This window comes from Corylus avellana, chromosome 7 (assembly GCF_965113065.1).
Source record: "Corylus avellana chromosome 7, dhCorAvel1.hap1.2, whole genome shotgun sequence".
NCBI lineage: Eukaryota > Viridiplantae > Streptophyta > Magnoliopsida > Fagales > Betulaceae > Corylus > Corylus avellana.
This window is the reverse complement of record NC_142496.1, coordinates 11,525,905-11,537,915: the sequence shown is the minus strand read 5'-3', so window position 1 is coordinate 11,537,915 and position 12,011 is coordinate 11,525,905. Positions and strand designations below refer to the sequence as shown.

General features: G+C 36.7%; 1 protein-coding gene across 1 annotated transcript; it reads left to right on the top strand.

The window, feature by feature from the left end:
- The first annotated feature begins 547 nt into the window (after window positions 1-547).
- On the top strand, window positions 548-6,205 carry LOC148584473 (uncharacterized). Its single transcript, XM_088518469.1, has 6 exons — window positions 548-913; window positions 5,076-5,105; window positions 5,202-5,303; window positions 5,412-5,609; window positions 5,790-5,931; window positions 6,183-6,205. The coding sequence occupies exons 1-6, from the start codon at window positions 548-550 to the stop codon at window positions 6,203-6,205; spliced, it is 861 nt and encodes a 286-aa protein (XP_088374595.1).
- Window positions 6,206-12,011: the final 5,806 nt, after the last annotated feature.

Here is a 12,011-nt window from a genome sequence, read left to right as displayed (position 1 = left end):
ACCTTATAAGTTATAAGCTAGCTATAATTAATTTGTTTAGGGTCCCCACCAAAGAAAATGCTTAAATTTTGGATCAAGTATTTTTTTTTTATTTGATTTTTGTAGATTAATTATAATAGATAAGGGTTATAAATACACCCTTCAGTACGGATGAATGTAGATACGCATGAATATGTATATATTTTTGGACATAAACAATTTAACCCTATATGAGAATGTATAGGTTTATATTTCTAATGTGGTTCAAATATTTAGGTATCGGTTTATGTTTATATACATACATGTGCTTGAAAGTAGGTATACAATTTGTAAGTCTTATGTATTTATTCCTAACTCATGTACGTAGATAAAAATGGACAAGAGTTGGATGACAAAGTCTAGGGGTACGAGGGAATACAGAGATGGGTGTAGATTGTTTGTTGAGTTTGCAGTTAGTAACTGTAGAACTCCTGATGGATTCATCTATTGCCCGTGTAAGGTTTGTTGAAATAACCGGCGCCACCCGCCGGATTTCGTATTCGACCACTTGACAGGGGAAAAAGGAATGATGCCGGAATACACACTTTGGTTCTATCACGGTGAGAAGCATGTACAAGGTCTTCAAACCGGGTCTAATTCTAATCGCCCGGCCTCAGATGCGGGTGCAAGCGCAAATCAGGGTGGAGACATGCTCGGGATGTTGCGTGATTTATTCGGCATGCACGAAGTACTCGGGGAAGACAATTGTGAGCCTCAGGCCGTGGTGCAAGGGGGTGAGGAAATTGTGACCGAAGAAGCCGCTGAGGGCGATGCACTAAAGTACTACAACCTACTTAAAAAGGCGGAGAAACCACTTCATACTGGGACAAAACATAGCAAACTAAGTGCGACTGTTCACCTGTACAACTTGAAGTGCGTTGGTGGACTTAGTAACTCGATTTTCTCGGCTTTCCTAGAGTTCATCAATCAGTTGTTGCCTGAGAGTAATGAAACTCTGCCAGTTAATACGTATGAGGCGAAAAGGTTTTTACGAGACATGGGGCTAGGGTATGACAAGATTCCGGCGTGCCGTAATGACTGTATGCTATTTTGGAAGGGCAATAAAGAGTTGGATTCATGTACCGTATGTGGAGAATCTAAATGGATTGAAGCAATTAATTTAGATGAGGACGGTCAACCCATATCGTCGGGCAAGAAACGTCCTGTGAAGGTGTTGCGGTGGTTTCCACTCATACCACGACTACAGAGGTTGTTTATGTCAGAACATACAGCACGCTTCATGAGGTGGCATGCAGAAGGCCGCACTAACGACGGCGTATTGAGGCATCCAGCCGACGGCAAAGCATGGAAGTCATTCGACAACTTACATCAGGAGTTTTCATCGGACAGCAGGAATGTAAGGCTCGGACTAACCTCGGATGGATTTAATCCATTTGGGAACATGACTACATCTCACAGCACTTGGCCTGTAATGGTTGTGCCCTACAACCTGCCTCCTTGGATGTGCATGAAACAGATATCTTTTATACTATCATTGATTATCCCGGGCCCAAGTTCACCTGGAATGGATATAGATGTTTACCTTCAGCCCTTAATTGAGGAGTTACAAGAACTATGGAATGTAGGGGTACGCACATATGACGTCTCAAAGAAAAATAATTTTGTTATGCGAGCGCAGTTGATGTGGACAATTAATGACTTCCCAGCATACGCAGATTTGTCTGGATGGTCTACTAAGGGTGAGAAGGCATGTCCTTGTTGTATGAACTCAACAAGGTCGAAATGGTTAAAACATGGCCATAAGTGGTGTTATATGGGGCACAGGCGATACTTGCCCATGGATCATCCGTGGAGGCGGAACAAAGGAACATTTGACGGCATCGTAGAGCTAGAATGTGCCCCTGATGTACTAAGTAGAGATGAAGTCATAAGCCAATTAGAAGGGATGGTGTTTGGAGATGAGAACGCCGATCAGGCAAGGCAGGCTGAGAAAGAAAAAGCAAAGAAGCAGAAGACAAATACTCCTAATGTGGTGTGGAAGAAAAAAAGTATTTTCTTTAGGTTGCCGTATTGGAAAGATAATTTATTGCAGCATAATCTTGATGTTATGCATACAGAAAAAACGTGATGGACAACATACTTGGTACAATACTGGACACTCTAGGGAAAACAAAGGACAACCTCGGCGCCCGCTTAGATTTGCAAGAAATGGGTTTGAGACATACACTTCATCCATTTGTGGACCCGCAGAATGGTAAGACTTATATTCAACAAGCTACCCACACGATGTCCAAGGATGATAAAACACATTTTTTTGAAAGTGCTACGAAATGTAAGGGTGCCCGACGGATATGCTTCGAACATTTCTCGTTGTATACGACTTAAGTACCGTACGATATCCGGGTTAAAGAGTCATGACAGTTATGTATTGATGCAGCAGCTTCTACCTATTGCATTGCATGGATCACTTCCAAGCAACGTGGTTAGACCTCTTGTTGAGATGTCCACATTCTTCAGGTGCCTATGTTCAACAACATTGACCGAACAAGATATTAACTGACTACAGCGTGACGTCTGTATCACGTTGTGCAAGATGGAACAGGTTTTTCCCCCCAGCTTTTTTACGAGTATGGTTCATGTGGTCGTGCATCTTATCCGTGAATGCCGACTCGGTGGACCAGTACAATATAGATGGATGTATCCAGCAGAAAGGTAAAATGTGTTTGTGGATATTCTTGCATTTTTGGGTTTAAGGTGCCAATACATGTCAAGTACTAACTAAACTAAAAATATGTATTGGTTCATTGTACGTAATATATTCACAGGTCGATCGATTGGACGAGCGCTTTAGGAAGGAACTTGGTGACAAATTGGTCATGCATTGTAGAGGGCCGAGGGAGGCAGCAGTCAGATACAATAGATATGTGGTTAACGGCAAACTATTTCGCACTATTGCATCTGATGCCGGAAAGAGGACCCAAAACAGCGGGGTGTGTGTGCCGGCTCTTGATGGCGACACGTACTACAGGAAGTTAACGGAAATACTTGAGGTTGAGTATTACGATAGGACTAAGTACGTAATGTTTAGGTGTGATTGGGCAGACAACACCAGGGACAAGGGGTACAAGGTGGATGAGTATGGTATAGTACTTGTCAATTTTAAAAACCTTGTCCACACGGGAGAACTAGTTTCTGATGAGCCGTATGTGCTAACTTCACAAGTTGACTAGGTATTTTACGTACAAGATGATAGGTGCCCAGATTGGGCTTGCGCAGTAACGACCAAACCTAGAAACATATACGACGTTGGTCAGGGTGACGGACATCCAGATTCATGTGCCAATTACCACGAGTGTGAGCCTCTCATACTGCCCAGAAATTTTGATCACTATATACAAGATCATATCGAATACGTCAGACACGACTTAGATCCAACCGAAGCGTATGTATATATATTTGTATAGTTAATTTCATATGTATGTTTAGATTAGTAGTTGTCACTACATGCACATTACATCAACACACTTAATTAATCTGTGCATATGCTAAAATCTGATATATATCTTATGTACCATTATGAGTCATGCATACTTAAGGTAGTGAATATTTCATACATTTTATATCAAATTAATTGGGTTTATGGTGTTTTTTCACAAGGTACCATGAGTACAAGGGGGAAGAAGAGAGCACGCAGGGGCTCGGCCGTATTGCGGCAGTCGATGTCGCCTGGGTCTCCGGCAGCCCAACTTGATGACAGCGAGCAACAAGACGTTGCTCAACTTCTAGGGATACAGGAAGGATATAGACCAGTCCTTCCAGGTACTATGGGAGGGGAGACCCCTGTACATGCTCCATACAGTCGGGTAGGCATGGCGCAGATGGGGTATCGGATTGGGTCATACCGGGACAGCGAGTTACGACAGTGTGCTGAGGGTGACGTCGAGCGGCTAGACACCCAGCATAGCGCAGGTACGCCCGCCTGTTTTTTTTTAAAGATTTATAAGTTTGTAAATTTTTAACTATATTGGTGCAATATTAATTATATTTAACTACAACTACAACTTCAGAGAATTCTAAAAATTCTAAAAAAATGCAAAGCAGGTATGGAGGATACAGAGACACAGGCCCAAGAAGACATGGTTGGTGGGGCACAGGCCACTGATGACCCGCAGCCCACCGACCCTACTCCCAGCGACTGATTAGGCCCTCGGCAGGTCCGGACCATAAGTAAGTGTATATGCTCTAATGTCGTACATATTATGTTTTAATTTACATGTTAGTTAATATTGAATTCGAAATAACTTACATTTCTAATTTTAAATTTGTTAGGTACCGATTCTGAAGGAAACACCATCATCGAGGTGTGCACCATTCTAGACTCGCATAGGCGGCCGGGAGTCCCCCTGGCAAACGGATCGTACTGGAGTACAATGCATCATTCCAGCCAGTTGGATTTAGCGCCGTGAGGTTTAGGCGGATGACCGGAGACATAATTAGGAGCGGCAATTTTGTCCGAATACCGGACGATTGGTCGAAGGTACCGGACCGTACCAAGGAGGATATTTGGGACGCCTTGATGATATGTTTTTTAATAATATGATGACTATATATACGCTCTAAGTTGCAAATATATATGCGTGTTTATATTTATATGCATATACACATATTTTAAGTTTTTTTAATTTGTCAATGTTGATCATGTGCAGGCATACTTTTTCGTCCCGTCCGAGTACAACTTGGAAGCTGTGAAGGATGAAGCATTTCGGGATATGGGCTCCAAGCTGCGGACATGGAGGCATGATCTTAAAAAAATTTGTGCCATTATCGAGGAAAATACTCCGGACACTATACGGGCAAGACTGGGGGGACAGAGGCTGGGAGAGTACAATGCTGTCGACTTGGATATATTATTAGAGAGATGGTGTACCCAGGAGAATAGGGTAGGTCATGAGTTAAACTATTTGTGCTGTGTAGTGACCCTAATTGTACATAATTGTGTTAGTATTAACATATTAAAAGTGTTAACTGTGTAGGAGTATGCGGCGAAAATGAAGAAATTGCGAGCATTAAATGATTCACCGCATTGCACCGGATCAAAGAGTTATGCCAGGTTGACACATGAGGAGGTAAGTGTGTAATTTATCCTATACTTATAGATGTGAACGTACATGTCATCATTTTATATGTTAATATGGTATATGTATGTCCTATGTTATCTGCAGGCCGAACGTTTGGGCCATCAACCTACTCGGGCACAAAATTACGTCCGTTCACACACAAAGAAGAACGGTTCATATCCGAATGATATTGTGAAGGAGAGATGTGTATGCTACTACTCACCTTTCATATATTGTCTTGCTTGTATATTTGATAAATTATTTTCGATTAACAGTTGTGCGCCCCACTGACTCAATATTTAATGTGACAAACAGGAACGGATGAAGGAGCTTATACCCACCGACCCTGCAGCATCGTCTAGCATCACAGAGGGAACGGTAAGGTGGGCGCCAAACGACGCATTTGACCAGGCAATTGGAAATAAGCTTGAGTATGCCGGTAGGGTTCGGATGGCTGGACCAAATATTCTGCCTGTGCGGGGGACCATTCGCTCATACTATACACCGTCACAGGCAAGGTTAGAAAACGCCAGGTGCTCCACGATATCACAAGACACACTTGATAGAGCGCTTGAGGCGGAGAGGGCGAAGCACAAGGAAGAGATAGATGCGTTGTTGGCCGAGAACAATGCGTGGGTAGCTCAGCAAGTGGCGGAGCAGATGGCTGAGAACAATGCGCGGATAGCTCGACAGGTAGCTGAACAGGAGGCTGAACGTCAAGCAAGGTTTGATGCCCGTTTCCGCCAACTCGAGGAGCTGATGCGGTTGTACACTCCACCAGACAGTGCTTCCCCACTCGTTGCGATGGTGCGATCGTCGGTCGACAGTGGATCAGGTATGACCTTTGTTAGTAGTCAATTTAGTTTTAGAACTGTCTATATATATATATATATATATATATATATATATATATATATATATATATATATATATATATATGAACTTCTAAATTAAGAGTTTGGATATGTTGTAGTCATTCTAAATAATTAATGATGTTGTAACTCTTGGTTAAATTTGGTTTATATATCATGGTTGGTTTGGTGAACTTCTAAATTGTTGGCTTCAATTTGGTATACTATGAAATAGTGTTGGTTGAGATAATTATTTAGAGTTATTCATACATGTATAAATGGATATAACTGCATGGAACAAAGCAACACATGCAGATCGAACTCATCAAGAACAATTATTCACAAACTTAATTTTGTAACTCTAAATATAAATAGATATAAATGCACTTAATGCTAGAGAGGGTGCTTTTCCTTTGTGTTTATCATCTCTTCCATTGAATTCCCAACATTAATAACCTATATGAAAGTTCTATAATTGCAATGAAAAAAAGAAAAATATTCAGTCATTTTTCTTTCACGTTACCGACGTGATTGTTTGTACTCGGGCTCAATGATTGTTTGTATTATCATCTGCAGTTAGTGGATTTTATTTGTTTGGTGGTTGTTTTATTGGTGAATATTGTTTGTTTTATCATTTGCAGGTAATGGACATCGTCGAGAGGATGCTATGGATGTCAATGATCGATAATCTGGTTGAGAATTTTAGGCCATTCACACTTGTGTATAAGTTGATGTAATTATATTTGTGATTGGTGTATATTATGTTAGTATGTGTCATTTTTGATGTGTTGAAGTTTGTTTTGGTGGATAGTTTGTAATTGGTGGATAGTTTGTAATTGGTGTATATATAGTTAGTATGTGCCATTTTTGGTGTGTTGAAGTTTGTTTTCGTTGATAGTTTGTGTGATTGGTGTATATTATGTTATTTGTGTCATTTTGGTGTGTTGAAGTTAGTCTTGGTGTATAGTTTGTGATTTGTGTTATTTTGGCGTGTTGAAGTTAGTTTTGATGGATAGTTTGTGATTGGTGTATATATATTATGTTATTTGTAATATTATGATGTGTTGAAGTTAGTTTTCTTGGATAATTTGTGATTGCTGTTAATGGATATGATGTATGTTATATTTGATGGAAAAATTGTATATTATTTGCATGGATTTGATGGATAGATTGAATATCAGGTTAATCGTAACACAAAATTCGGGTATAGTCCTGAAATTAATCACAAAAAATATAGGGGGGAGGAAAAAAAAATTTCAAAACGAACCAAATTTATTGACGTGTGAAAAATTCACACGTCAGGAATTATTGACGTGTCATTATTTGACACGTCAGTAACTCCTAACGTGTCATTATTTGACACGTCAAGAATTCCTGACGTGTCAAATTTTCCACACGTCAGAAATTTTTTGACGCGCCACGTTGACACGTCAAAAAATTTTTCTAACGTGTCAAAAATTGACATGTCAGGAATTCCTGACGTGTCATAAGTTGACACGTCAGGAATTTTTTTTGACGTGTTGAAATCAACACGTCAGCATTTCCTGACGTGTCAAAAATTGACACGTCAGGAATTCCTAACGTGCCAAAAATGGCACGTGAGGAATTCTCATTTCCTGACACCCACATTCTTCACGCCTTACACACGTCAGGATGACCCCGTCAGGAGTGTTTACTAACGTGTCAGGTCACCTGACACGTCAGTAAACCTCCGTCAATAAATTGTAATTTTTTTGTAGTGGGCACTTTGTATTTTGTATTTTTCTTTACTTTTGTACTAGTGCCTACATGGTAACTAATATATCAATTTAGCATATAAATATGCTTTTTGTGATACATATATTGTGGTATAATTTTTTTTTTTTTTTTTTTATTGTATTTACCATATTATGATAAAAATATAATATATAAAGAGAAAAAAAAATATTTATCATTATATTTTATTATTTTATTGACGCTCCCGGTAGAATGAACTCCTGGATCCGCCACTGCACAGACGGCACCAAATTAATATAGTAATATTTATTATGTCCACACACATCACCATACGTAATAAAAACGATTAACATAAATGAGACTTGCTTTATAGAGTAAGCATCAATCCTGCAGTAGATAGTCTATCAACCATCAAAACCAGTTGAATGACCATCGTCCTCACTTTCTATTCTTGCATCAAGGTCTATGTAAAGATGATGTTATCATATTTAATCTACTTTTCATAGAGATAAAGACTAAAAAAATTAGTTTGAACAAGTAAGATTAAAGACTAAAATATATAATAATGAATAAGTTGTAAATGCAGCGTAATAACAGATTAATTTGTGTTTTATGATAATCTTTCTTCAGACCTCTCGTCATGAGCTCTCAGCCCGCTTACGTCCGTTATGCCCCTCACACTTTAGAGATTTACCTGTTTGGTGCTAACAACTACACCGCCCCAACTTAGTTATATATTAGGTATGTTGGACGGTTATATACCCCCATCCACTGAGATACTAACTATTCCTCGCGGCAATTCACCCAGCTTATTTTTAAGGTGGCTATCTTATCAACCTATTTTATTAGACACATTATACAGCAGTTGTATTGCAAAATTATATTAATAAGACAAAATAAGAATTCCTATAACAATAAAACAAAGCTAGTACTTAGTAAGTATATCCATACTTACACTCCTTAGTGTAGAATTCTGCTCCACTTCTGCATATAAATACATACATACAAACAATATTTACATATTAGTTCATTCTCAAATAATATCATTGTTTAAAGATCCTCATCTTTTTATATTTATTTAGGGGAAACTTTACTTACACCCTTATACTTTTGCGGTTTTTGCAGACACCTCCCAATTGTTTAAAAACTCTCACTTTGATGTATCCAACTTTTGTTTCTTTCCACTTTGCTCTTTTTGTTAGGATTTTCTGTTAAATCCTAACGGAGGGGTGTAAAATTCCAATTTTGCCCTTATTTTTTATTATATATATATATATATATATATATATATATATATATATATATATATATATATATATTTTTTTTAAAATCTTGACCCCTGGGTTTACCGGTGGATCTAACCTACCTGTATTGTGACCCATGAGTCATATTATTATTATTACTATATATTAAAAAAAAAAAGTTGATTGTGTTTGACCCACCGAGGGTCACAAAGTGACCCACCGGCACAAATGGGTCACTTATTTATTTATTTATTTTAAATATAATAATTATAATAATAATTTTTTGTTTATAAATAATGGTAAATTTGGAATTAAAAAAAAATTAGGTGAATAAATGACTTTTACTCGTTTGACCGTTTGATTTAACTACAAAATCCTAACGGAATGGGCAAAATGGAAGGAAACGAAAGTTTAATACATCAAAGTGAGAGTTTTTTAACAATGAAGAGGTGTCTACAAAAACCGTGAAAGTATAGAGGGGTAGGTGAAGTTTCCCCATTTATTTAGTATCCGTCACTTCATCTTTACTTACTCATTTTATTATCTTAATCTAAGATAGTCACTTATAAATAGCCTTTATGCCTGAATTCGTTTTTGGTGATGAGGCTAATTGCCAGGATCACTGAATACAAACTAATATTATAAATAATATATATAAAGCACGACTCATATTTCGGAGATGAGACCAATAGTCCGTACCTACCAAAGTATGAATCAAAATTTAAATGACAATAAAAGAAATGACTAAATGTAGATACTGAATTCATATTTCGGGGATGAGACCAATGGTAATTACCGCCAAAAATATGAACTAAAATTTAAATGACAATAAAAGAAATGATTGAATGTAAAAGTTGTAAATTAAATAATATATAGATAATATCATAAGCCCTTAATTGATTTTGTCCATTAACTCATTATTATTAATTCACTTGTATCCATTACTCTATTTTACATCATAGGGTTATTGGGTCTTAAACAATTAAATGAGGACAAGTGATATAAGCAATAAATCATGATATTTATACAAGAAACACTTACACAATAATCCTTAGAAGTAAAACTCCATCAAATCTTCTCTAGATAACTAGTTTAGAAAAATAAGAACACTTGAACACTACAAGAAAGATCTAGGCTATATGGTATTTGACTTAGAACTAAGAAATAAAATGAAAAGAGGAGCAATCAATCTTTACTTTGTTTTAAGATTGTAAATGAAAAGCTAATGTGAAAATGAATTAACTTAGGCTTCTATTTATAAGAGAATGAATGGCTAGGATTTATCCAAGGGTTGAGATGTATTTAACTAAAAGAATGAACCTAGTCCATATTTCATGATCTATACCAATTACTATTTTCGTCCAAAATGAAGGCAGTGTATCCCTATCCATTTTTTGATGTCCAAACGTACTCCGATTGACATGAAATTTTGAGAGTAGATAAAGAACTCCGAGACAAACATTTTAGACTTCATTCGAGTTTGGTTGACTCTGCTTTTGGCCTGTACAAAATTTCTAATTCAATTTAGACTTTAACTACTTTTATTCCCACTTGGCCATTTGCCTTATTAATTGATTATTATCATGATATTTCTCATAACCCTCATTACTAGAAGACTTTAAGCTTTCTACAAAGGTGGCTAGCCTTGGTATCTTTCTTTAGTAGTTTTAATCTTATTAGACAATATGAAAATTAAGGCACTGTTTTTTAGGCTAAAAACTGTAAAGCTTCAAATTAATTTCGGACTTCACTAAACATCAATATAAATAATTTATTTACTAGATCAGGTTTAATTATGCCCATAAACATATTAGTGAAGCCAACTTTTAGAATTGAAGTGATATACAAAAGATGTCAAAAATCAATGTAATATACCTTTTAACACTAAATAGTTATTAAATATTATTAATCCACATATCATTATTCTAATTTATCGATTATTCTTTTAATATTATTTAAATAAGAATTTTAACATCTAGGTCGTTACACTCAGTTTCGAGGAATAAGCACTACCTATGCATTAGTTTGAGTCTGTTTGGCATAGATCTGTTTTTTAATATGTAGATTAGTCATGGGTTAGTGGATTGATTTTGGATCTTGAATGTAATACGTCATCTGTGATGTTTGTAACTTCATAGCTTTGGCTATGGTTGTTTGTAAGAGCTTTATGCTCATGATTTCTAAGAATGAGACTGATGTGGATTTCCTTAAAAAAAAAAAAAAAAGAATTCTTACAATACATACTTGTTTCTATTTTTTTCTTTGGGTTTTCGGGACACTTTTAAAATGTATCATGAAAGTAAAGAACAACCATAATTAAGCTTGGCTTATTGGGCTAAAAAAATCATAATTATTTTTTTTAAATAACAAAAAATACCTAAATTAAGCTAAAAAAAAAATAGACATAATATAAAAAAAATCCTGATTCACAAGCACGCGGTGTGCTATTTTACATCACCCTATAAAAAAAAACAATGTTTTGAAAACCCAATTACCGATTGGGATAACCAGCCGCCGCCGGTGACAAAATTCTTCTATGTTATATCCTTGCACTATAATGCCACCAACCAAGTACGGTTATTCCGGAGTAGCCTTTATTCCACAACGCAGAAGTTAAGCCCAAACGTGAACCCGGCAACCTGCTGCCCAGTGTAACGCATCCTCCTCCTTCTTAACAAAACACTGCGTTCTGCCTTTTTATTATTGCCACATTCATCCTTCCTTGGCCAAAAAAAAAAAAAAAAAAAAAAAAAACATTGCAGGAGAAGACCACCTACGCGCCCTATCATCTCCCAGCCTCCCGCCGTCCTAGTGGCGGAGTTAGTCATTTTATATTGGGGGTGCTGTTAAATTTTTTTTAATATCTTAAAAATTTTTTTCACTCTAAAAATTTAGTAATTCACACAATATATGTTTCACAAAAAATATTTATAAAAATTCATAAATATGTGCTCAAAATTGTCGTGAGTTAAATGGGAGTGTGGGAGAAAAGTTGTTGCGACTTGAGTAATGGGTAGGTAAAATTGAAATTTTTTTTTTATTTTTTATTTTTTATTTTTATTTTGAGGGTGCCTTGGGTTTAAAAAAAAAAAAAAAATTTAAAA

Coding starts and splice junctions, on each gene's coding strand:
- LOC148584473 (XM_088518469.1), top strand. CDS start 548: ATGCCGGAATACACACTTTGGTTCTATCACGGTGAGAAGCATGTACAA. Junction 914..5,075: donor GCGTTGGTGGACTTAGTAAC/TCGATTTTCTCG, acceptor TGCACCGGATCA/AAGAGTTATGCCAGGTTGAC. Junction 5,932..6,182: donor GTCGGTCGACAGTGGATCAG/GTATGACCTTTG, acceptor ACTATGAAATAG/TGTTGGTTGAGATAATTATT.